This window comes from Callorhinchus milii, unplaced genomic scaffold (assembly GCF_018977255.1).
Source record: "Callorhinchus milii isolate IMCB2004 unplaced genomic scaffold, IMCB_Cmil_1.0 Scaffold1, whole genome shotgun sequence".
In the NCBI taxonomy this organism is placed as follows: Eukaryota; Metazoa; Chordata; class Chondrichthyes; order Chimaeriformes; family Callorhinchidae; genus Callorhinchus; species Callorhinchus milii.
In genome coordinates this window covers 71,834,688-71,862,223 of record NW_024704742.1, presented here as the reverse complement: position 1 = coordinate 71,862,223, position 27,536 = coordinate 71,834,688, and the positions used below count along the sequence as shown (strand labels likewise).

At 49.2% G+C, this 27,536-nt stretch overlaps 1 protein-coding gene across 1 annotated transcript in view; it reads right to left on the bottom strand.

The window, feature by feature from the left end:
* LOC103188530 (sideroflexin-5) overlaps positions 1 to 21,342 on the bottom strand; it is a 54,064-nt gene extending 32,722 nt beyond the window's left edge. The window contains exons 1-3 of the mRNA XM_007908565.2: positions 21,260 to 21,342; positions 11,054 to 11,122; positions 3,835 to 3,912 (exon numbers count right to left, since the gene is read on the bottom strand). Of these exons, the coding sequence (XP_007906756.1) occupies positions 3,835 to 3,912; positions 11,054 to 11,122; positions 21,260 to 21,310 (198 nt within the window). The 5' untranslated portion in view covers positions 21,311 to 21,342. The remainder of the gene's footprint in view (positions 1 to 3,834; positions 3,913 to 11,053; positions 11,123 to 21,259) is intronic.
* Between the last annotated feature and the right edge of the window lie 6,194 nt (positions 21,343 to 27,536).

The following is a 27,536-nucleotide window of genomic DNA, read 5'->3' as shown; positions in this document are numbered from 1 at the left end:
AATCCACAATTAGGTAAACACGATGTGTCCTTCCAGGGAGAGAGTGCACATTCCATTCCAACAATCTATCTCTGGGATTTCCACGTGTAGGTGGGAAGCTGACACCCACCTCCCCTAAAAAACAGGATGAACAGTGAAAGTGCTCCATGACAGAGGACCAGAATTGGAGCATCGCAGGGATAATTTAAGAGCTCACCAATTTTAAGGGAACAATCCTGCTCCAAAGTCACCAATTTTTGGTTGTTTTTTGCCTGAAGACTTTCCTCTTTATCCATGCCTACAGTCACCTCCACCCTCCTCGGGGTCATGCACCGTTACTTTCAAGCTCTCTGGGACACCACCCTGCGCGAGGACTCAAAATAAATGCAAGTTGTTGTTGTTTCCTGGAAAAAGTCCCCCCCCCCACCCGGGACACTGCACTGGCCAGGAGAGTGGCTCCGCTCAGCCCAAGACCAGGACGAGCAGGACATGTCAGATCAAGCAGTTCTGAAATAGCAAGCAGCAATTTTCATGTGTAAGTGTGAGAAGATGGGAACAGCCAGTGAGGGGCACAACTCCTGGTGGGAGGTAATTATCAAGTCCAGCCTTGCCATTGTTCCATCCGCAGGACACAACACTCATTCAAAGAGAACATTATGGGCCACTTAATTCAACATTTAACCCTTCAGATCATTTAGTAAAGATTTGCCCTCATACCTGCCCCAATTAAAGCTGTCCTAATATTCCACTCATCACACATTAATGAAGGAAATTGACAAATTAGCATCAGGGATGCTAATCAACAAGCCAGCCGGATGGATGTCCTGATGAGAGTTCAGGAGGTCTAGTTTGCAGTATTTCTTAACTGATTTCTTAATAAGAAATTGTGTAATGAAAAAAATCCTAAACAATTTTTTTTAAATACGTTTGGTGTAATTCAATAGTTACAAATTTCTTATTAAGAATTACCGTAAATTGGAGACTGCTATAAACCTGGAACAAAGCTTTGATAGAGTGAGAGAGAGAATAGAAAGAAGAGAGATGAGAAATAGGGGAAGTGAAAGAAATAGAAAGAAAATGAAAAAGGAGAGAGAAGTTAGAGGAGAGAAAGAACAAGGGGGGAGACATAATAATATCAAAATAACTATAATATATTTGATATAGCGCCTTATCATGTTGTTGAGACATCTCAAAGCGTTTCACAGAATATATTGTAAAATGAATTGACTGTTTTTGTGGGTGAAATGCGGCAGTTAATTGTGCACAGCAGTATCCTACAAACAGTCATAAATTGATAATTAATTTTCATAAATTGAAAAAATGTTTTTGTTGGAAGGTTTATTAGCCACGGAAAGCGATTCACCAATCGACTAACAACCGGGCTCCTACTTACTGCTAGGTAAACAGATAAATAGAGTAAATAGAGAAATGGGCAAATACAGAAGAAATAGTGAGAGAGGGGAATGAGAAAGGGGAGGGGGGGGTTAAGAAATAGTTCAAGAGAAGGCACAGAGAGACGGACCCCAGAAAGCTCTTTGCCTGCCCCCACCCCAGGTAGATAGCTGCCTTCCCACTGTTGACCTGCCCGGCGGCTGAATCAGGTTGATGACATCCAAACACAATAAAAGGAAACCACGAGGTCAGCAGTCACAGCCCCAGGGATGGCTCACAGGACCCGCAGCTGAAGGGTGGCAGCAGCCGGTGGTGTGAATGGGTCAAGACAATTGGAATAATGTCAAGAGATCAGATAAGTCACAAAGGCACCCCGGCCCCCCCACCTCTCCTGCACTTAAAATGCACTGCTCCTTTGCTCGCTCACTCACTCGGATGAGCAGCATGGGCAGTGTGAAAGCCTGCAGCTCAGGTTACGTTCCCTGGAACCTATCCTATTCTACCCCATGGACGGGAGACAAAGAACGTGCCAAGGGGGGAAGTTGAGAGAGACCCAGGAGTGTGAGCTGACTTGTCTCTCAGCATGTCCAAACAGTGTGAGGCAACAACAAACAAGGCAAACAGGATGCTGGGCTGCACTGCCAAATCACTTCAGCTGAGCTGACTGAACCAAACCAAAGCTCATATGTCAATGACTGCGGACTGTGCAAGCTGCAGCGTGTATGAGCTTTATATGAAGTTCATCTTTGGAGAGAATTGGGTCTGAGCAGGTCAGACATTAAACTTTCACACTGGAATCCATCCAGGGGGTCAGGATGGATCTTTTGCTGAGGCTGGGCAATAGGTGGGACACTATCCATTCAACTCTTGGAATGAGCCATGCAATACCATTACCATACAATACAAATTTACACTTATACAGTGACTTCCACGTCAGGAGGATGTTCTATGGTGCTTAACAATCCTGACTGGGCACCTGAGCTGGTGGTGGGAGCTGAGGTGGGTGGGGAGGCCAAAGATGACCAAAGGCATGATTAGAATAGTTTACAATTCAGTGCAATCTAGTGTATGACCTGTTCCAGACATCCAACAAAATTACAAACATGAGAAAGAAGAGATGAGACGTTAAACCGAGTTCCCCACCTGTTCCCTTCAGGTGGATGTTAAAAGATCCCGCGGTGCTATTGGAAAAGAGAAGGGAGTTTCTCTCTCCCGGTGTCCTGGCCGACAATCCCCAGATAAAATTGATTATTCACTTCATGGCTGTTTGTGGGATGTTGCTGTGTGCAAATTGACTCACGCGTTCACCTATAAAATACAGTCACTGCACTTTACAATGAATCCATAAATATCCTCCTGACACAACACTGTATTAAGTGCAAGGATTTATTATTGTAATAATCTGTTTCTATACAGGACTTCATGTCCAAACTGAGAGCAAGTGATTTCCCATCACAGGAAAGGGGGAGACAAGCTGAGAACCAGAGCTAATAAAACACTGACCAGAAATACTGGCATCTATTTTGGGCCAATTCTAAAATGTTAATAACAATAATCCTTGCATTTGATATAGCACCATAACATGTCATTGAGACATCTCAAAGCGCTTCACAGAATATGTTGAAAAGTGCATTGACTGTATATTTTGTGGGCAAAGCGCATTAGCTAATTATGCAAAGCAGTGCCCCATAAACTATTGTGGATTTGGTGACCAAAGTACTTTTGGGGTGTGGGGACTCGAGAGGCGAGCGAGCTAAGCGATATGTCAATGGGACTCCACATTGTTAATTTCACAACAATACAATTTACATTTTACACAGCGCCTTTCACATCAGGTGGAAATCCCAAGATGCTTGTCAATGATAGCTTGACGCCATCATTGATAATGGAGTCTCTACTCAAATCCCATTCTTTGCTCTTTATCCATTGTGTGTATGATGGTACTCACTCTCCACTGGAGCTCTCTACTCTAATACCATTCCCTTGCTCTTTCCCCCATTGTGTCTGCTGGTGCTTGCTCCCCATTGGAGTTCTCTAATCACATTCTCCTCCTCTTTTCCCTATACTCTTTATATTTATTTTCCCATAAGTATTTATCCAATTCCCTATAAAACCTGTTACACCTTGACTTGCACAACCAACCGTAAATCTTCCAACCTCCTCATAAAAGTTGACTCTCTCCAAGAATCAAACTCAATCAGAGGATTCCGAAGTACTGCCTTTCCTGTTCAAAATTTCTTGTTATAATGCTTGCATTTGATACAGCGCCTTATCACATCATTGAGACATCTCAAAGCGCTTTACAGAATATATTCTAAAGTGAATTGACTGCATTTTGTGGGTAAAACGCAGCAGCCAATTACACACAGCAGTGTCCCACAAACAGCCCTGCCAGAGAATTGAATCCGGGTTCCTCTCACTTGTGAAGCGAGCGCACTAACCACTACACTACAGGGCTCCTACCTGGCAATCGGTGACCTCCGGGGCAGTAATGCCATGTTCATAATCCTCCAGAAGCTGTAAGGCTGCTTTAAGTCGGCTCTGAAACCAAAACATACACATACACAAAGTCAGATATATAAAATAAGAAAACAAATCACATTTTTCTCTCTGATTTCTGTTGAGGGAGGCCAGCTGCCACCTCTGACTCTGTTGGTGGATGGAAGTGCTCACAGCGAGCGACACGTCGTGCGAACAATCACAGCTCCTGCACAGCTCCCGCTATCCTGGCCACCTGAGCCTTGCTCCCCTCACCCCCACCACCAGCACCGCACTCTTCCCCCCTCATGGCAGGGAGTCAAGGCAGGGGTTAAATAAAATCACAGGCTTCAAAGTCCACCTAGTCTTAGGCTTTTCTCTTCAAATTTACAATAATGATCCTTGCATTTGATATAGCGCCTTGTCACGTTGTTGAGACGTCTCAAAGCACTTCACAGAATATATTGTAAGCAACAACAATAACAACAAATTACATTTGTATAACACCTTTCACGTCAGGACGATGCCCCAAAAGTCGATTGACTGTATTTTGTGGGCGATTGCAGCGAATTGCGCACAGCAGTGTCCCAAAACAGTCTTAGATTGAGTGACCAAATTATTAATATTATTATTTTGTTTTAGGGGTTATTACCCTTGGAAAGCAATCGGCCAATTGACTAATAACCGGGTTCCAATTACTACTAGGTAAACAATGGTGTATGGAGTAAGGAAACTTATATAAGGTTTCACCCCGTCCGGGAATCAAACCTGAGTTTGCCTCTGGAGATGTCTAACTGCAAATCGACCAGTTTTTTGGCTCTTGACATGAATCTCTTTTGGTCCTCTCAAAACGGGACTCCACAACCATTTAGAGCGCAGAATAGGGCAATTTTTTATAAAGCAGTTTTCATTTATATTAACTTCATTCTTCATCCACGTACTCGTCACTCCGGATCTGACCAGCTCTCTCTTTCTTTTCCTTCCCCCAACATCCAAGCTCTCTCTCTGCGTACGTTCAACTTTCTTTCTCCTTCTTTCCCCTAAATTCCTCAGATGTTATTCAGTTCCCTTTTGAATGTCTCTATTGATCTGGCCTCAGTGGCTGGTTGTGGGAATGAATCTCAAATCCAGACAAGCCTCTAAGATTCTCTCCAGGTTCTCCTCAGATTCTCCCACTAACAACCCAGAAACCATTCTCCGCCCAGTCACCCATTCCATGACTAAAGGAAATCAGTTTCCCTTCTCTTGCAGACTGTGTCCCGTTCAGAACTGCTGATGACAGCTCATCGGCAGGACTCGAAGGGCAGACCAGTTACTGGGGGCAGGGAATCCTCCCACTCAGCTCTTGTTAACCCTGCAAGTTAAAGCCCTAACGGGTAGCGTAGTCCTAGCTGGATAAGCAGCAGAAAAGCTTGCCAGATAGTGCTTCAATGGCAAGCTATGCGGTTTTAGCTGGTTCGACTCAAGCAGTTACCCCAATACACTGGGGTCCTCAAGCCTTGGCTCTTGTCAACCTGCACCTAATACTCCCTGGAATTAGGTAAACAGGATGCATCCCTCCAGGGAGAGAGCGCTCATTCCATTCCAACAATCTGTCTCTGGAATTTCCATGTTTAGGTGGGATGCATGGAATTCTCACCGGGTTTAAGAGTTTGGTTTGGATATCCTTAAGCATGCTGATGGGTTTCCGCATGTGTCAGACACCTCTCAATCTTCTCCAGTTTAGCTCAGCCCATCTTCGTATGCAGATCTTTCCAAACCCGGTTACATACTAGCGAATGAGTGATCATCTTAGTACTAATATACTTCTCTGTACATTAATTATAAATATTATTGAATTCCCACCTTGCTGACTCCTCATTGCCCCGGACTCATCAGTGCTCCACGGGAGGCTTAGAGCTTTTCACCTCTATGCGAATGCTGAGCAACTGCTCTGAAATTAGTTCTGTTAATTAGGGCGTAGCCTAATGGAGCCACAACTTCATCAGCTTGAGATGAATGTTGGTGAGTCAGGCTGTAGACTGCACAAATACAATGTGTGATCCACACCACGGGCTCCAGAGGGAGGGAGTGCTGGACAGTGCTCTCAATAGCAAACTATGTTTTAGCTGGTTAGACTCCAGCAGTTACCCCAACACACACTCTGGGATCCCCAAGCCTTGGCTCTTGTCAACCTGCGCCTAATATGCTTCGGAATTAGGTAAATTTAGGTGTGTCCCTCCAGGGAGAGAGAGAGTGCACATTCTATCACCGATACAGGGAAATTTCGCTGGTTGTAGGTATATGTGGAATCCATGCTGGTATGGAGATTCTTAAACCTGGTGATGGGTTTCCACATGTCAGACACCCGGCTGAACAAACTAGATTCATGCCAGGAGCTAAAAAGCTGGTCGGTTTGCACAGCGAAATGACTCCAGAGGCAAACCCTTAGAGGGTTCCCATCCCCCCCCACACATGCCGCTGTTTAGCTAGAAGTAAGTAGGAGGCTGGTTGTTAATCGGCTGGTGGATCCCTTTCCAGGGATAATAATCCTTCCAAAAAATAGGAAAATAATATTAATTTTATCACTCAATCCACAACTATGCACAATTGGCTGCCGCGTTTTGCCCACAAAATATACAGTCAATTTACTTTACAATATATTTTGTGAAGTACTTTGAGGCATCTCAACAACGTGATAATGCGCTGTTTCAAATATAAGGGTTATTATTATTATGCAGGACGACGTGCAGGAAACCACGGCAAACAATTTGTGGAGCAATGTCCCGCAAACAATGGGTGCATTGACTTATAATTTGGATTAATTCTGACACTATCCTTCTCCACCCAGCCCCTGCTGAGCGCAACTGTCATTTCAGAACCAACACGTTTCAAACCTTTTTCCAACAAGCAATTTACAGATTGGAGGAGGATTTTGCCACCTCCAGGGGCACTGACAGCGACCTTTGCTTCATCCCGGCGACACAAGGCAAGTGTCAGCCTGGCTCAGTCGGTAGCTCTGGTCAATAGATTGTGGGTTCAAGCCCCCAAGTTAGGGACTCTCACAGTCCAGGCTGATGTTCTAGAGCTGCGGGAGGGGAAGGGAGCACTTGCCCCCCTCCTAACTACTTTCAAAGCCCACCTCAAGACATATCTCTTTGACCGTACTTTTGGTCATCTTCTCGCCACCTCCATCTCCCCCTGGCTTGGGTGCCAGCTGTGCAAAGCACTTTGAGACGTCCTCCTGACATGAAAGCGCCACATAAATGTATTGTACTGTTAGAGACACTGTTCTTTGCGTGAGACATTAAACCAAACTTCTGTCTATTTGTTTCTGTAAAAGCTGCACAACATTATTGGATAAGAGAAGGGAGTGCTGAGGCAATGCTCCATTGCATTTGATATAGCTCCTTTCATGTCAGGAGAATGTCTCAGAACATTTCGAAGAATTCACAGTAAAGTGCAGTGACTGTGTAGATGAACGTTGCAGCCAATTTGCACACAGCAATGTCCCACAAGCAACCATGAAGTGAATGACCAATTTTATGTGGCAGATTGTTGGCCAGGACATTGGGAGAAACTCCCTTCTCTTTTCGAGTATTGCCATAGAATCTTTTTTGAGACGTCTTGAAGATGTGATAAGGTGCTACACAAATGCAAGGCTTATTATTATTATTATATCCACCAGGCAGGGACAAGAGCGGTTTAACATCTCATCTGAAGGAAGGCACAGCTGACAATGTGGTGCTCCCCCAGCAATGTACTGGAATGTCATGACTTGAACCCACAACTCTCTGGCAAACGTGCAAGTATCCGAGCCAAGTTGATGCTTGATTATTATAATAATAATACTTTTGAGACACAGCTCCATTTCCTTTGTGTTGAAGAGCATTGATCAACAACACAAACAATAAATTTACATTTATACAGCACCTTTCACATCGAGAGGATATCCTAACGCCCTGCACAGTAAAGGATTTGTATCCGAGCTGGGGGTTAGATTCGGGAGAGTTGGGGGTGCGGGAAGATGACAGAATGCAAGGTCTTGAAATGAACACTGAAGGAGGTGAGGGAGGGAACGAGGTGGAGGGACACGGTAAGATTATATTTGGAATGCTTAATGTTTTTAAGGCTTTTTAATTTATCTTCATATACTTTTAGGATGTAACCCAATATAGAATGTGACATGGGCTTGGGAGAGAGATGGCGGAAGAGGGGGAGAGGAGGAGGGGGAGACGGGAGGGGGGATAGAGGGGGAGGGGAGAGGGAGAGAGGAGGGGGGGAGAGAGGGGGGGAGAGAGGGGGGAGAGAGGAGGAGGGGAGAGAGGAGGGGGGGGGAGAGAGAAGGGGGGGAGAGAGGAGGGGGAGGGGAGAGAGGGGGGGCGAGAGAGGAGGAGGTGGGGGGGAGAGAGGAGGGGGAGAGAGGAGGGGGAGACGGAAGGGGGGAGGGGAGAGAGGAGGGGGAGGGGAGAGAGGAGGAGGGGGGGGAGAGAGGAGGGAGGGAGGAGAGGAGGGGGGGAGAGAGAGGAGGGGGAGAGAGAGAGGAGGGGGGGGGAGAGGAGGGGGAATAGATTGATTGAGAGGGAGGTGGTAGAGTGTGAGACATGGGGAGTGAGAGAGAGTAATTGAGAGAAAGATTGTGTAAAAGGAGAGTGCCTGAGAGAGAAGGGGAGAGTGTTCTCCCCCTCTGTCCCCCTTGTCCCTTCTTTCTCTCCCCCTTCTCTTTCACCTTCTTCGTCTCCCTACCCCCTTGCTCTCGCCCACCCCCCTTCTCTTTTCCCCCTTCTTCACCCCCTCCTCCCTCTTTCTCTACCCCTCTTCCAAGCTCTCCTCTCTCTCTCTCTCTTCCTCCTCTTTCTCTCCCACCTCTCCCTCTCCCGCCCTCTCCCTCCCTCCCCGTCTCTCTCTCCCGCGGGTCACTATCTGCAGTGGCAGGGGCCGGTGGTTGGTTGTGAAGGACGCGGTTGGTAAGAGACACACTTGCCTTCCTGACAGACTGCAGTAAAGGCTCTGCTCGTTGCATCCTCCCAACTGCTGGCTCCTGCTACTGCCCTGGGAGGACGTTCACCAGGGAGGGAGGGAATGTTGGAAATGGTCTTGGGCTGGATGCGGCCCGTGGACCTTTCTCAAATAGGGAATACGGTCCCTGGGAGTCAAAAGGTTGGACCACCCTGACATAAAACATGATGGGGGCTGGTTGTCTCAAACTATTAGCTTAGCAGGAGTTAAAAGATATGTTGGCTGGACCCGGTTGAGGTCATTTCCTGATAACATTGAGTCAATTTCTGATCCTGATTACATGTTTTTATGTCATAAGGTCAGTTCTTAATAACACTGCCCTGATTCACAAGTTCTCCTGCCTTGAAGTCTCACGTCCTTGACTACAGATGCGCATACAAGGAGCTTGAAGTGGGTGGAAGACACATTCAGGAAGCCATTTGTGTCTGTGCCATAACATTCTCCTCTCTCAAGGCTGAGAAATAGGCTACAGAAAAGCTCTTTAAGTGTCTATCTCTTTCTCCCCATCAGTTCTTTTCTCATGGAAAAATAATCTGCTCAAGGTCACTGGCTGCTTGAGGATGAAGGGGTCTGCAACTCCATTTTCTCAGAGGAAAAACTAGAGACAAAGGCAGGGAGGCTTGTGAATCAGACCATGGAAGGGGATGCGGAGTTAAAAACACTTAAAAGAAATAACTTAAGAAACGTTGGAGTCGTCATAGAGGGACTATGCTCCTTCCCAGTGGAATTGGGTAATATCGACTTTACAGTATCTATCGTCTCAGCTTGAAGGATTGTTAAGCTAACATTTTGATTTGTTGACTATTATTATTATATATTCAATAAAGTTACAAAATATACACTACTATTTTGGGTGCCTCTTCCTGAATCTTACAACTCTGGGGTGGAGTTCAGGAGAGTGGGGCAGAGAGGCTCAAAGCCTGACTGCCAATGGTGGGTCAGGCAGGGTGTAGGCGTGAAGCAGACCAGTACCTGCTGAGCGGAGGGAGTGGGGGGATTGGTAGGGTTTAAGAAGGTCACTGAGGTAAGGATGTGGCAAAACTGTAGAGTGATTTAAAAGGACAAGGATCTTGAACTCAATCTGCTATGGGATGGGGAGCCAGTGGAGTCCAGTGACAGGCTCGTGGGCCTAGTGTGGGAGCTGGCTGATCAGAGATGGAGTTCAACTGGTTGAGGATAGAGCACGTCACTTTAAGAGAGGGGAGTAGCTGGAATTCCTCTCACCATCGAAGGTTAATCAGCCTCCAGCGGGAGACCTGAGTGAAATCTCTGTGTGTGTTTTTTTTTAATAACTAAACTGGCCCTAATTTATTCCACACGACAATTTTCCAAAGACAGGGCTGTTAACGCGCAGTGTGGGGCCGGTTCATTAGAGGGGGAAAAGATGGGCACTTGGTAGGGAAGGAGTAAAAGGAAGGACACAGGAGGATTTCAAGAGCTGTCACAACTGGTACAAAAATACCCAGCGCAGGAGAGGTGAAAAAAATCCATTTACATGGAAGTTTATTTTTAAAGTCAGATTTTTCAACATAGGTTTTTCTCTGCAGCAGCGGGAAAGGGGAGCTGTGGTCATTAAACCTCATCTGCCTTTCTCCTTTAGGTGTCAGCCTAGCTCGGTCAGTAGCACTCTTTCTTATCAGTCAGAAGGTTGTGGGTTCAAGCTTCAAGTTGGGGATTTTGAGCTCAGTCTAGGCTTACAGTGCAGTGCACCCCAAACTAAGAAGGGTTTGGGACATTTGGATGCAGCAAAGTTTCTTTGCTGTGTAGAGCGGTCAACAAAGGGAATTATGGCTTCAAAACAAGGACAAGACGAGGGAAGGATTGGGATTTGGGATCTTTACTCTGGAGTGGAGTCCCATAGCATAGTGGTTAGCGCACTCACCTCACAAGTGAGAGGACCTGGGTTCAATTCCCGGGTAGGGCCAAACCTTAGGCAAGTTACCTTATTCCATATGCCTCTGTTTACGTGGCACTATGTAGGAGCCCAATTGTTAGTCGATTGGTAGATCACTTTCTGGGGGTAATAATCCCTTAAAAAAGGCAATTGGCTCACACACAAAATATACAGTGAATCCACTTTATAGTGAAGTGCGTTGAGACGTCTCAATGCTGTGATAAGGTGATATATCAAATGCAAGAATTATTATTATTAATCACTGGCCATTCGCGTTACACAAAATTGACAGATGGTGGACTTGGACAGTACCTCAGTCACAAAGAGTGTCCGTGGGTCGATGACATCCAGAAAATGTCGGAGACGTCCATAGAAAGTGCACTGAAAAAGAAAATAATCATTACTTCATCATGCCATACTTCAACTTCATTCCCTCCTCACTACAGCTCAACTGGGGATAACTGCCCTATGTCAGGACTCATAATCTAGGCTGACACTCTGTGCTGTGTGTTTGGTGTGTGTTTGTGTGTATGTGTGTGTTGTATGTATGTGTGTATGTATGTATGTGTTTGTATGTATGTGTGCGCGTGTGTGTGGTGGGGGGGGGGGGAAGAGGTGGAACACATTTGCCGATTCAGAAGAGATAATAACCGTGATTCCCACATGCCTGTTCAGATCCTGTGGCACTATTCGCCCACAAAATACACAGGCAATTAACTTTTTACAGTATATCCTGTAAAGCGCTTTGAGACATCTCAACGATGTAATAATGCGTTATATCAAATGCAAGGTTTATTAATTTCACATTCAGTCCGTGGAAGTGAAGGGTGTGTTTTAGCATCGCTTAAAAAGACTTTCCCCCCATTGTATGTCGTCCTTTCTCTTCTATCCGACTTTCACACAAAAATCTGAGGAATTGGGATGTCCTGGGATAGATTAGCTGCTGTTTTTGTCTCTGTGTCAGCAATCTCTCAGTTTCTGATCATGTTATTCGGTGAAATGCTTTGAGATGTCTGTATCACATGAAAGGCCCTGGGTGACTGCATTTCAGTATTTTTTGGACTTTGGCCTCCAAAGGGTTATTATTAAACACAAGAACACCAGACGTGGGAATTACTAGCTGTATGTCAAACAGCTCATTATTATATTCAAAGAGAAGGGAATTTCTCTCTCCCAGTGTCCGGGCCAACAATCCTCCAGATAAAATCGGTCACTCAGCCCACGGTTGTTGGTGGGATGCTGCTGGGTGCAAATTGGCTGCCGCATTCGCCTACAAATACACAGTCACTGCACTTTACAGAAAACCACATGAACGCATTAACATAATAACTTCCAAATGCAAATATTAATTATAATTATTATACGAAACAAGTGAGATAATGCACATCAGCCTCTAAGAGAGAGACTTGACAAGTCGGGGCTTTTTCACGTAAGGGGTTGGAGCTCACAATCCAGACGGATGGTCCAGTGCAGGACTGAGAACAAACATTGCATCGTCAGAGGTATCATCGTTTGGATGTAGCTCAGTGGTTAGAGCACTCGCTTTGCAAGCGAGAGACCTAAGTTCAATTCCAGGCAGAGGGCGAAACCTTGGGCAAGTTTCCTTACTCCACACAGAGCCTAATAATAATCCCTCCAAAAACCAAAAACAATAATAAATTGGTCATTTTCAATCTACGACTGTTTGTGGGACATTGCTGTGCGCAATTGGCTGCCGCGTTCGCCCACAAATATACAGTCAATTCACTTTACAGTGTGTTCTGTGAAGCGCTTCGGGACGTCCTCCCGACGTGAAAAGCGCTATATCAAATGCGAGGATTATTATTATTATTATTATTATAACGTGAATATTGAGAAGGGCATTGTGGTGGGATGGGGGAGGAGAAAGAGCTCCAACCCCACACTCGGGAACCAGTCAATGTATTAAGTACCATCAGGTAACTCATTTCAAACACCTGTTAATGAGCAACAAAGCTGTTAATTAACACATCACAATTTCCACTCCAGAGTTCCAGAAATCCTGCACTTACTATAAAATATAATCTGTGCATTAGATAGAGCATTATCACGTCGTCAACACATCTCAAAGTGCTTCACAGAGTTTTCCGAAACAGTGGTCAAATGGTGTGCATATTGTGAGGGATCTCTGGTTTGCTGCATAAGCTACACGCTCATACCACAACTCCCCAAATCAAGTTTCTGGCCTCCACGAGGGTATACGTGTCCACGAGGCCATTCTTATCCCCTCCCTGAGGCTGAAGAAAGGTAAAACTAATCATCGTCCTGGCATTTGATACAGTGCCTTTTCACATCATTGAAACATCTCAAAGCGCTTCACAATATTCATATAATACATAATAATAAACCTTGCATTTGATATAACACCATTTTTCTGTAAAGTGCAATGACTGTATTTCATAGGAAAACAAAATAGCCAATTTGTATACAGCAAATTCCCACAAACATTCATGAAGTGAATAACCAATTTTTTTTATTTGGGGTAATTCTTGGACAGGACAGCGGGAGAGAGAAACTTGCTTCTCTTTTCCAATAGTGTCATGCAATCCACCTAATCAGGCAAGGATAGGACCTTGGTTAACGTCTCATCTGAAGGATGGCCCCACCAACAATGCAACAACAACAAAATTACATTTATGTAGAGCCTTTCACATCAGGGGGACGTCCCAAGGCGCTGGACAGTCAGAGTTTCGGACCCAAGCAGGGGGTCAGAATCGGGAAGGGTGGAGGACGGGGGGAAGCAGGGTGATCGAATGCACGGTCGAACAGGAGGGTCTTGAGATGGGTCTTGAAGGAGGCAAGCGAGGGGGCGAGGTGGAGGGACTGCGGGATGGAGTTCCAGAGGTTTGGGGCAGAGTGGCAGAAGGCCCGCCCACCAATAATGGGGCGAGCGAGGCGGGGGACATACAGTAGTCCTGTAGCTCAGTGAGTAGAGCACTCGCTTTGCAAGCGAGAGACCTGAGTTCAATTCCAGGCAGAGGGCGAAACCTTGGGCAAGTTTCCTTACTCCACACAGAGCCTAATAATAATCCCTCCAAAACCAAAACCAATAATAAATTGGTCATTTTCAATCTACGACTGTTTGTGGGACATTGCTGTGCGCAATTGGCTGTCGTGTTCACCCACAAATATACAGTCAATTAACTTTACAGTGTGTTCTGTGAAGCGCTTTGGGACGTCCTCCCGACGTGAAAAGCGCTATATCAAATGCAAGGATTATTATTATTATTATTATAGGTCGGAGCCCGCTGATCGCAGGGAACGAACAGGATGATAGGGTGTTAGGAGGTCGCAGAGGTAGGGGGAAGCAAGACCACGTAGGGCTTTGAAGGTGAGGACCAGGATCTTGAACTGTATTTTCTGTGTGATGGGAAACCAGTGGAGTCGGGCGAGGATGGGGATTGATAGGGTCACGGAGCCTGGTGCGGGAGAGGACATGGGCTGCAGAGTTCTGGATGATCTGCAGCCTATGGAGGGATGAGCTGCAGCCTATGGAAGGATGAGCTGGGGAGGCTGACAAACAAGAGTTGCATAGTCAAGCCTCGATGTAATGAAGGCGTGTGTGAGGGTTTCGGCGGCCTGCGGTCTGAGACAGTGGCTGAGCCGGGTGATGTTGCAAAGGTGAGGGAAGGCAGAACGGATCATGGCACTGATGTGGGGGAGAAAGGATAGTTGAGGGTCAAACAAGACCCCAAGGTTCCGGACTGGCTTAGTGAGGTGGAGTGTGCAGCCGTGGATAGTGATGCTGTCAGTGCCTGAGGTGTGGAGGTGCTGACAGGAGCCAAACAGGAGAGCCTCGGTCTTGTTGACGTTCAACTGAAGAAAGTTACCTCTCATCCAGGACTTGATGTCCGACAGACATTCTGTCAGGACAGCAGTGGTCCTGGAGTCAAAGGTGGAGGCAGAGAGATAGAGTTGGGTGTCATCCGCATATATGTGGAAGTTGACCCCATATCTGCGGATGATGTCACCAAGAGGGAGCATATAGATATTGAAGAGGAGGGGACCAAGGACAGGTCCCTGAGGAACCCTGCACGAGACGGTGCGAGGCTAGAAGAGAAACCGTTTGTGGATGAAGCGTAGGCGGTGTGAGAGGTACGATCTGAACAACAACAAAATTACATTTATAGAGCGCCTTTCACATTGGGAGGACGTCCCAAGGCACTCGACAGTCAGGGGTCAGGACCCGAGTATGGGGGAGGGATGGCGTAGGGGTGAGGGAAGGCAGAGAGGTGGGAGGGCGCCTAAAGGCACGATCGCAGCAGAGAGGTCAAGAAGGACGAGGAGGCAGAGGGAGCCCTGGTCGCTGATGGACAGACTGTCACTTGTCACTTTGTTTCTGTGCTATAGGCCGATTGTAGAGGAATCCCGATTGTAGAGGTTCGTGAAGGGAGTAGTGGGAGATGAAGGAGCGAAGCTGGGAAACAATAACTCGTTCCAGGACTTTGGAGAGGAAAGGGAGGTTGGAGATGAGGCGGTAGTTTGGGAGTAGAAAAGGGTCCAGGGAGGGTTTTTTAAGGATAGGAGTGACAACGGCCGTTTTTAATGGGGTGGGAACAGTACCAGTGGACAGGGAGAGGTTTATGATGTCTGTGAATAGAGGAGCAAGGAGCTGGAGCTGGGAGGTCAGGAGAGGGGTAGGGATGGGGTCGAGGGAGCAGGTGGTCGGTTTCATGCGTGTTATAGTGGTGGTGAGAGAGGAGTGGGAGACAGGTTTGAAGGTGTGGAGGGAGGGATGGGTAGGGGCCTTGGTGGGAGGGGGAGATGGGGAGGGTGTAGCAGATGGAATGGCAGAGGCAGCAGAGCGGATCTCCTCGACTTTGGATTTGAGGAAGTCCAGCATCGCCCCGAGTTGGCATTTGAGGTGAGGATGGGCGAGGCATGAGAGGGTGGGCGGAGGAGCCGGGCAGTGATGGAGAAGAAGAGCCTGGAGTTGTCCTTGGCCTCCAGGATTGTCTTGGAGTAGAACTGACGATTTAGCGGAGGCGACGGTGGAGTGGTAAGACTTGCTAAGGTCCAGCCAGATATGCCGATGGACTGTTATGTTTGATTTAAGTCAGGTGCGTTCAGCGGCACGCATCTGTGCTTTAAGGGAACGGAGGTGGCTGGTGTACCATGGTGACTTTCATGAATGGGTGACGGTTCGGGAAGAGAGGGGAGCAAGAGAATCAAGATTGGAGGAAAGGGAGCTGTGAAGAGTGACCGAGGAGGATAGTTCATCGTGGGAGGAAGCCCAGAGGGGAAGGAGTTCAGATGAACCTGAGTTCAATTCCAGGCAGGGCGAAACCTTGGGCAAGTTTCCTTACTCCACACGCCTAATAATAATCCCTCCAAAACCAAAAACAATAATAAATTGGTCATTTTCAATCCACGACTGTTTGTGGGACATTGCTGTGCGCAATTGGCTGCCGCGTTCGCCCACAAACATACAGTCAATTCACTTTACAGTGTGTTCTGTGAAGCGCTATATCAAATGCAAGGATTATTATTATTATTATTATTATTATTATTATGACTCCAAGGCAGCCGAGATGGAGGGGTTGATTTTTTACCAGGAGCAGTAGGAGATGGAAATGGGTTGGGTGGCAGTGGGGAGAGTGATTGAGAAGTTAAGGGAGATGAAGTGATGATCTGAGATCACTTTGTTGATGATGGTGAGGTGCGAGTCGGAGAGGCCCTGAGTCGAGGGGGTGACCACAGACATGGGTGGTGGAGTGGATGTGGTGGAGTGGATGTGGAAGGAGAGGTTGAGGGAGGAGATAAGGGAGGAGAAATCCGCAGACGTGAGCAGAAGGGTATCAAGTGAAGGTTGAAGTCGCCTAGAATGAGGAGTTCGGAGCAGAGCGAGAGGGAAGATAGGAGGATGGAGATGTCAGGGATGAAGGTAGGGCAGGGATGGGGGGATGGGGGGGATGATAGATAAGGAGAATTTTGAGGGAAGGGTTGGAGGGGTGATAAAGGATAAAGTGTTCAAAGGTTCCAGAGGAGTGGTGGGATAGGCCAAGCAGAGACCGGGAGATGAGAGCCACTCCGTCACCATGGCGGTTAGGTCGTGGGGTGTGATGGAAGGTGTAGCCGGGTGGTGTGGCCTCTGTCAGGAGGAAGGTGTCTCCTGGAGTGATGCAGCGGAGGCTCCCCCAGTGAAGTGTCAGCATAGACTGCATGAGTTCAAAGTCCCAACGTGTGATCTGAATAAACAACCTTCTGACCAGGGCAACGGTTGAGCCAGATTGATACCTAACGATTATGTGCTCACATTATGAACTGGAAGGACGCCCCGACCCGAAGGAAGGATGACTTGGTAATACAGAGGAGACAATGAAACATTAATGAAAAAGAAAATGGATAACTATTTCCAACTGGAATGGAACCAACAAACACATTTTGCATTCAATTTCCTCTCTTTGGGAACAGGTCACTCAGCCCAACGAGCCTGTTCTGCCAATGTGAAAGGCGCTATGTACATGTTTATTTGTATTGTACTGTAATCTGTTACATCTTATCTTTCTATCAAAACAAATCCAACTTTTCTCCATACTCCTTCAAGACTGTCTTTTGGGGTGGGGGGGGTGGGGGAGGGAAGAGATAAGCAGAGTCTTCTCAGAGCTGAACTGGCTCCAAGGTGACATGGTTAGCAAGGGAATGTCAGAAAAGCTGGACAAGCAGTGGGAAAGCTGGCCAGGCAGTGCTCTCAATAGCAAGCTATGCTATTTTAGCTGGTTAGACTCCAGCAGATTCGGGAGCGGAATCAGGAGAGCGCGGTACGGAGCGGAGGCCCAGCAGTGGGTATTAAAGCCCAGTGAGGAGGGGGGGGTCGCAGATTTACAAAGAAGTGACGTTGGCGTGACATCAAATTAACAAATGTCCTGGTCGCCCCTGTCACTGCCATCCCAGCCATGACCACACAGCCTGCGGGATGATGCCGTTCTACTGATCGCTCGTTTCCGGACTCTGCGTGCGCGTTTTGGCTGCCGCCCCGACCCGAGCCTCCCCCTCCACTCTAAATGTCTCTCCTCCCACCTCCCTCTATCCGGTACTCGAACTCTGTCCTTCTCTTCCACCGCGCCCCGCCGCCTGCCTTCTCGCTCTCCTGGACCTCACCACCACTTCCCTCCTGGGCGTCCTCCGCCAGACCCATCGTGGCTCCCGGCACTGGCTGTCCCAGAGCAGCAACCCCACGTGTCCCATCATTCACTCTCTCCACACAAACCACTTTCTTAAGGCAAATACAACTTTCCCCTCCCTCATACGTACCCTCCCCAATTCTCCACTCCCCCCGCAGTCCACAGCCATCTCTTCTGTACGCCCAAAAATCCTCTCCATATCACTCTCTCCTCCCTCCCCTCCCTCCAGCAAATCCACCCGCATTTCCCTACAAAATGTCCGTTCCCTCACAAATAAAGCCCTCACCATCCATGACCTCATCCTGGATGAGCACCTCAACATTCTTGGGCTCACAGAAACCTGGCTCTCCTCCAATGACCCCGTCCCCCTAGTTGAAGCCTCCCCTCCAGGCTACACCTTCTACCACACCCCCGGACCAAACCAACGTGGCAGTGGGGTGGCCCTCATCTCCAAAGCTTCCTTTGGTCTTTCCCCCTACTCCTCTGGCTGCTTCCCCTCTTTTGAGCACCTCACCTTCTTCCATCCCTCTCTCCCACTGAAAATCCTTCTGGTCTACCACCCCCCTAAGCCCCCCGGCTCCTTCCTCTCTGACATCTCTACTCTCCTCTCTTCCTTGTCCCTCTGCTCCGAATGCCTGCTCATAGTGGGCGATTTCAACCTCCACCTAAACTCCCCTTGCACCACATCTTCTGACTTCACTGTCCTCCTCTCCTCCCTAAACCTTCACATTAATTCACCGATCCACAACCATGGCCATGCTCTCTATCTTGTCATCACCCACGGCCTTGACATTTTCGACCTGAGCATAGTGAACAAGGCCATCTCGGACCACTTCCTCATCTCCTTCTCCTCTCACATCTCTCTCTCTTCCACCAAGCCCTCAACCATACTCTACCGCCCGTGGTAAAGGTTACCCCCTGAGATCCTCACAAAGGCCCTCACATCTTTCAATATCCTATCCCTCTGGCCTTCCAACCACAGAGATTCTGAAGCTGCTCCATGATCGCCTCTCCTCCACCGTCAATTCTCTCATCCCCTTGAATCCAGGGCCATTTCCAAACCCACCCAATACCCTGGTATAACAGTCATCTCCGCTCCCTAAAAACCCAAACCTGGCTGCTCGAGCGCAGATGGCAGAAATCTGACCTGACAGTTCACCAACAACTGTGGCTTGAGTATCTCCACAGCTACCGCCGTTCCTTGATGAGTGCGAAAACATCCTTCTACTCCAACATCATCTTGGAGGCAAAAAACAATCCCAAAGTCCTTTTTTCCACCACCCACTACCTCCTCCGTGCGCCTCCTCAGGCCTCCTCAATCTTCACTTCTAATGCCAAGTGCGAAGAGGTCATGGACTTTGTTTCAACCAAAATAAACAATATCAGACAGGCAGCCACATCCACCTGCCTCTTGTCACCCACCACCACCCTCTCTCCGACCCCCTCACCCTCTCCATCATCAGCCCCATCCTACATTTCTTCCTCCCCATCTCTTCTTCCTCCCTATCTCCTTCCTCCCTCTCACCCACCATCACTTCAATGAAACCCTCCACCAGCTGCCTCGACTCCCTCACCACCAACTTGCTGGTCACCCAGCTCCCCCTCCTCTGCCCACTACTGGCTGATGTCATCAACCAGTCCCTCTCCTCTGGATCAGTCCCTGCCCCCCTCAAAACTGCTGTCATCACCCCCCTCCTCAAGAAACCTTTCCTCAAATCCCAGCCATTACTGCCCTATCTCTAACCTGCCCTTCCTCGCAAAAGTTCTAGAACGTCTTGTTGCCAATCAACTTCACGCTCACCTCTCCTCCCACTCCCTCTTCAAACCCCTCCAGTCCGGTTTCCGCCCACAGTACAGAGACTGCACTTGTGAAAGTCACAAACGACATCCTCTCTATCTGTGACCAGGGCTCCCTCTGCCTCCTTGTCCTCCTGGACAAAGTCGATCACGCCATCCTCCTCCACCGCCTTTCCTCCGTCATCCACCTCAGTGGGACCGCACTCGCCTGGTTCGAGTCCTACCTCATGAACCGCCAGCAGTACATCTGCACAAATAACTTTTCCTCCCGCTCTCACCCAGTTACCTGCGGTGTACCCCAAGGATCCATCCTTGGCCCCCTCCTCTTTCTGATCTATATGCTCCCTCTTGGGGATGTCATCCGCAGACATGGGGTACACTTCCACATGTATGCAGACTCTATTTTTCCACCTCTCTTTGCGACCCCCAGTCCCCTGATGTTCTGTCAGCCTGCCTGTCAGACCTCAGGGGCTGGATGAGTGCAAATTTCCTTCAGCTGACAGTTGATAAGACGAAAGCCATACTCTTTGGCTCTCGTCAACGTCTAAAATCTCACGGTTCTCACCTCCTCCACCTACCCGACCTCCCCCTAAAACTCTCCAAACCCATACACAATCTAGTCGTCAGGTTCGACCCCCAATTATCCTTCCTCCCCACATCCGGTCCCTCACCAGCACCGCTTTCTTCCACCACCGACGCATCGCCCGTCTCCACCAATATCTCACCCCAAAAGCCACCGAAACCCTGATCCATGCCTGTGTCACCTCTTGGCTGGACTATTCAAATGCCCTCCTCGCCGGTCTGCCCTCCACTACCATCCATAAAATCCAGGTCATCCAGAAATCTGTCGCCCGCATTCTCACCCGCACCAAACTCCGCTCCCCGATTACTCCAGTCCTTGCCAGGACTGCAATGGCTGCCTGTCCCAGAGAGGACCGACTTCAAGATCCTCATTTGTCTTCAAATCCCTCCACTCCTCTGCACCCCCCTACCTCTCTGACCTCCTCTCTCCTCACAACAGTGCCCGTTGCCTTCGTTCCTCCGGGTCTGGCCTCCGCCTCGTCCCCCGAATCCTCCGCTCCACCCTCGGCGGCCGTGCCTTCAGCCACTACTCCTCGAGACTCTGGAACTCCCTTCCTCACTCCCTTCGCCTCGCCCCCTTCTCTTCCCACTTTCAGGTCTCTGCCGAAGACCTTTCTTTTCGACCGCGCCCTTGGTCACCTTCCCCCCGCCCCTCCCTCCCTCCCCGCCCCCGGCTCGGTTACTGCGAAGCGCTCCGAGACGCCGTCCGGGTTGGAGGGCGCTACGTAAATCCAAGTTGTTGTTTTCCCAACGCACACTCCGGGGTCCCCAGGCCTTGGCTCTCGCCAACCTGCGCCCCAATGCTCCCTGGAATTGGGTGAACAGGATGTGTCCCTCCAGGGAGAGAGCGCACATTCCACTCCATTCCATTCCATTCCAACCCTCTGGGATTTCGCTGTGTGATGGTGAACGCGTAAAGCACTCTCAGCTTTGGTCGGGAGACTCTCGAACGTGGTTGATGAGCTTTCACCTGTGCCGGACACCCGCACAACATTACCTGCTGGAAGCGCGGTTGGCCGAGCTGGAACCGCGGACACGAACCGTCCATTCCTGCCGCCGCGTCAAAATGACGGCCGTCACCCCGGCGACTGCAAGTCGAGTCGGACGGAGCGGCCGCGCTCAGCCTGCCGGGAGCTGGAGTTTCTCCTCGTAAGAAGCGGACGGGGCCGGATTGGCGGCGCGTGCGCACTCCCATCACGCTCCGCGGACGCGCCGGGAGTCGCGCATGCGTAGTTCAAACTGTGCCCGAGCATTCTGGGATTTGTAGGCCTTTTTTTAAAAAAAAAAAGACTGGTGGGTGATCCACCACTGCGGTGGACAAGGTGGAGGGGACAGGAGAGGGGAATAGATAAAACAATGATTTAAAACTCCGGGAGAAGTCGATCCAATGCCTTTTCTATTGCAAAACTCATCATGAAGCCAACTTTACCCGACAAAGTACACAGCAACAAATGTTGTACAGCGCCTCATGAAGGGTAGCGTCCCAGAGCGCTTGACAGTAGTGGAGCAGGACGCCGAGCCGGGGGTAGGGGAGGTGACTGTAGGTATGGTCAAAGAGGAAGGTCTTCAGCCATGATTAGAGATGGAGAAGGAAAGGGCAAGGCGAAGGGATAGAGGAAGAGTGTTCCAGAGTTTCGGAACATAGTGGTTGAAAGCATAGCCACCAATGGTGGAACGGAGGGCACGAAGGACATGCAGGAGGCTGGAGCCAGCTGTGGGCTGAAGCTGATGCCTAGGTTGTGCACCGGTTCGGCGAGTCTGAGGGATAGGCCGGGAGGATTGAGGAGGTCAGAGCCACAGGACAGAAGACGTTGACGGGAACCAAGGAGTAAGGCATTTCTTGTTGGCATTTAGTTGGAAGAAGTTTGTGCCAACATCTGACACTGTCGTGCTCCGCCAATGTCAAGCACTCTCTGGGATGCTACCCTGCCTGAGGGGCGCTATATAAATGCAAATTATTGTTGTTGGATAAGGATGGTGTGGTCGATTGTGTCTAAAGCGACGGAGAGGTCTAGGATTATGAGGAGGCAGAGGGAGCTCTGGTCACTGAGTGAAGACGTCATTTGTGACCTTGACAAGTGCTGTCTCTGTGCTATGGGAAGGGCAGAAACCAGACTGCAGGGGCTCAAGCTGAGAGTGTGGGAGAGTTGTGAGCAAAGCTGGTTAGAAGCTTTGGCAAGGAAGGACAGGTTAGAAATGGGATGGTAATTTGTAAGGTGTTAAGGGTGGGTTTTTGAAGAGGAAAGTGATGACAACTTTTTTGGTGGAAGAGGAACAGAGCCTGAGGAGAACAACTGGTTGACTGTGACATAGTCACTACACAACACAGTATACCCTTCAAAACACTGTGAGATGTCCTTGCAACATGAAATGTACTGCATCACATGGAAGGATTATTATTATTAAAAATTACATGGAGCTGAATGGGCTCCAAGTGACATGATTGGCAACGGAGTGTAGGTACTGAGCCCATCCTCTGTTACAGTCTCTAGTACGGTTCCTGAGCCAGGCGGGTCCTCAGTACTCCAGGGAACTGCTGGTGACAGACCATCCAGCTTGACTACCACACCAAGTCCTGCCGACAAGCCAGGACTGGCTGTGCAGTCATCAGCACTGCCCTGGAATACTGTAGACCCGCCTGGCGCAGGAACTGTTTGAGAGACTGTCGCAAAGGGTGGACTTGAATATGAGCTGGACAGAAGTTGGCCATTTGACAAACGTAGATTTGAACCCTCACCAGGTGAGCGCTCTATTTGGGGAGAAGTGAAGTGGGGGAGGGGTGTCAGCCACACGGCTGACCAAACAAAAAGTTTTAAAGTTACAAGTGCTGATCAAATACCGACATTCTTAATGAGTTACATGCACGTTAACAGTTTGGGGAAAAAGTAGATCATTAGTCCATCAGCCCAGGCGCTGTGTGTGGGACCATGTGGGGCAGGCTGGCAGACACACAGCACTGCAGGCCCGAACTCAGTCTTCTTTAGCGTAACATTGCAGGAAGAGCTTTGAGGCTTTTCATGTCCTTAGGTTACAGAGTCACACAGAGTGACAGAATCTAGCCCATCCACCCAACTAATGCATGTCGGTGTTTATACCCCACACAAGCCCCCATCCCTCTTTGTCCCCTCCTTTATACCCTTCCGCTAATCCACTCTCCTATACTTATATTCCATACCTCTCTCCATACCAACCTATCTGCTCCCTTTGCTCAGCAGGCTCCAGCCTTCAGCCATTCTACTCCCATCCTATGGAACACCATCCCACAGGCCCTGACCACGGAGATCAATCTCTCCTCCCTCATCCACATCCCCACCCTCCGTCAGTCATCGCCCCCCTCGATCCGCTCGCCCCCCCCATTTTCCACCACCAACTGTCCCCTCCGCATCGAATTTCAAAATTTCTGCTCCCTCTCCAATAAAACACTTACCATCCAAGACCTCATTGTCAACGAAAACATCGACATTCTCACTGAAACCTGGATCACTCCAGGCGACACATTCCCCCTGACAGAGGCCACACCACCCGGCTAAACCTTTCATCATACCCAATGATCTAACTGCCATGGTGAAGGGGTGGCTCTCATCTCCTGGTGCCTGCTCGGCCTAGCCTCTTATTCCTCTGGAATCTTCCACTCCTTTGAGCACCTTACCCTTTATCACCCCTCCAAACTTTCCCTTCATCCCTGACATCTCCACCCTCCTATCTTCCCTCTCCCTCTGCTCCAATGCCTCCTCATCCTAGGAGACTTCAACTTTCACTTCACCCCTCCTGCTTTACCTCTGCTGACTTCTCCTCCCTTACCTCCTCCCTCAACCTCTCCCTCCACATCCACTCTGCCACCCACGTCCTCGGTGACTCCCTAGACCTGGTGATCAATTGGGGCCTCATGATCTCGGACCTCATCTCATCGACAAAGCAATCTCAGACCATTACTTCATCTCCCTTAACTTCTCAAACCCTCTACCCACCGCTACCCAATCCACCTCCATCTCCCCCCACCCCCTCCCTCTCGACTGCCTTGGAGTTATCTGAACGCCTTCCCCTCTGGGCTTCCTCCTGCAATTACCTATCCTCCTCAAGCGCTCTTCTCCACAGCTCCATCTTCTCCACTCTTGATTCCCTTGCTCCCCCCTCCTCCTGAACTGTCTCCTATTCATGTAAGCGGATGACACCCAACTATACCTCTCTGCCTCCTCCCTTGATTCCAGAACCACTGCTGTTCTGACAGAATGTCTGTTGGACATCAAATCCTGGACGAGAGCTAACTTTCCTCTGTTGAACTTCAACAAGACCAAAGACAAAGCCCAAACCCCACACCTCAGGCGCTGACAGCAACACCATCCATGGATGCACACTCCACCTTACTAAGCCAGTGCAAAATCTTGGCTTCTTGTTTGACCCTCAACTGTTCTTTCTATCCCACATCCGTGCCGTGACCTTCTCTGCCTTCCCCCACCTCCCCAACATCGCCCGGCTGCACCACTTATTCAAACTGCAGGTCGCTGAAACCCTCATACACGCATTCATTACATCGAAGCTTGACTATGCGAACTCCTTGCTTGTCGGCCTCCCCAACTCCTCCCTCCATAGGCTGCAGATCATCCAGAACTCTGCAGTCCGTGTCCTCTCCCGCACCTGGTTCCATGACCCCATCACTCCCACCTTCGCCTGACTCCACTGGCTCCCCGTTCCTCAGTTCAAGATCCTTGTAATCACTTTCAAGGCCATCCATGGCCTTGCCCCCTCCTACCTCTCTGACCTGCTGACTCCCTACCAACCTGCCCACTCCCTCCGTTCGGCGGGCTCCAGCCTGCTCCATGTCTCCCGGATGACCCTCCCCTGCCATCGTTGGCCGGGCTTTCAGCCTCTCTGCCCCCACACTCTGAAACTCCATCGCACAGTCCCTTGGCCTCGCTTCCTCCCTTGCCTCCTTCAAGGCCGGTCTCAAGATCCTTCTCTTTGTGCCTTTGGTCGCCCTCCCACCTCGCTGCCTTCCGTCTCCCCTACACCACTCCTCCCCCATGCTCGGATCCCGACACCTGACTGTTCAGCGCTTTGGGACGTCCTCCCAACTTGAAAGGCACTCTATAAATGCAATTTTGTTGTTGTTGTTGTCATCACGGACCTCCCCCACAAGGAGAATGACATCCACTTGAACAGCACAGATGGGATCTCGGTGTAACATCTCATCTGAAGGACAGCACCTCTGACAATGCAGTGCTCCCCATCCCCACTCCCCTCCCCCCCACAATACAGCCTGGACTGTGAGCTCAGAGGCCCCGAGCCTCTGAGGCTCAAACCTACAACCTTCTGACCCAGAGGTGAGAGCGTGAACGACTTAGCCGGACTGAGTCCCCCTGCGGGAGAATGGGCGGCACAGTGATAGCGAGGTAGCTATCCTCTCTGTGCTGTGCTCATTCCCTGGGACATGTGGTACCCAGACTGTGGCCAGAGTCAGGTTATCAGACCAATAGCTAAGCTCATTCATTGTCAATGCCATGACTGCCACCTAGTGTACACAGGTGACATTGCAGTCAGCAACCTCCCCAGCCGCCTTTTGGGAGCCATGACCTTTCCTATGAATCTGCCAGTGCTGAAATTCAATCTAGTCGCAGACATGCAATCATTTTAATTTAACAACCACAAGATTTTAAACGTTGAAGACATGCAGAATTTGGGAAAGTTCTTTAATTCAGACGAATTTAAGATGGGTTCTTTACAAATTTCGAGAAAATAGGCTTTCAAACAATAAGGCTGAGACTGGGGGAAATTTTGTATTTTTTGGGGTCAGCCGGCTGTATGACACATGCTCCACAAACGGTTTCTCCTCTAGCCCCCACACCGTTTTATGTGGCGTTCCTCAGGGCTCTCTGTCCTTGGTCCCCTCCTCTTCAATATCTACATGCTTCCTCTTGGTGACATCATCCACAGACATAGGGTCAACTTCCACATGTTTGTCGATAACACCCAACTCTATCTCTCTGCCTCCCCACCCTTGACTCCAGGACCACTGCTGTCCTGACAGAATGTCTGTCAGACATCAAGTCCTGGATGAGAGCTAACTTTCTTCAGTTGAACGTCAAAAAGACTGAGGCCCTCCCGATTGTCTCCCGTCAGCACCTCCACGACTCAGGCACTGACAGCATCACCATCCGTGGATGCACACTCCACCTTACTAAGCCAGTCCAGAACCTTGGCATCTTACTTGACCCTCAACCATCCTTTCTACCCCACATCCGTGCCATGACCAGCTCTGCTTTCCTCACCTCTGCAATATCGCCCGGATCCATAACTGTCTCACACCACAGACCGCCGAAACCCTCATTCACATGTTCATCACATCTAGGCTCAACTACGCCAATCCCGGCATTCGGCCTTCGCAACTCTTTCCTTCCCCAAGATGCAGATTATCCAGAAGTCTGCAGCTTGTGTCCTCTCCTCACCAGGCTCCATGTATCACCCCCACCCTCGCCCAGCTCCAAAATAGAATACGAGAAAATACTTGCAAGGGATATCAAAGGCAACAATAAAAGGTTTTATAAATATATTAAGAGAAAGAGTGGTAAAGGGGAATGTGGGCCTGTTAAAGACAGAATGTCTGTAGGTGAGACTATAATGGACAATAAGGAAATAGCAGACTTGTTGAATGACGAGGTGCTCATCTTCAAAGCCTTCCATGGCCTTGTTCCTTCCAACCCCTGTAACCTGCTAACCCCATATGAACCTGTCCGCTCTCTCCACTCAGCAGGCTCCGGCCTGCTCCACGTCCCTTGCCCAACCCAGCCCATCATTGGCGGGTGGGCCTTCAGCCTCTCTGCCTCCACCCTTTGGACCTCTAACCCAGTCCCTTTGTCTCGCTTCCCTTGCCTCCGTCAAGGTACATCTCAAGACCCTCCTTTTCGACTGTGCCTTTCGCCACCCTCCTACCTTCCACCCTCCCTGATCCCAACATCCCTCCGCTCGGATCCAAATCTCGCACTCTTCAGCGCCTTGGGACGTCCTCTCGATGTGAAAGGTGCTGTACAGATGTAATTTTGTATTGTATTATACTCCTATCTCCCTCATGTGAAGGTCAAGCTTCCTCCTGAATCCATCTACACTATCTGATTCAACCCCCACTTCAGGCAGCGAATTCCACAATCTTACTGCCCTCTATGTGTAGTAGTTCCTCCTAATTATCTTTTAGATCCCTCAGTCACTAATGTACACACACAGATCCAAGAGGGAGTTTTGAGGAACTGGGTGGTGAGTGTGGAACGCACTGCCAGAAGCTG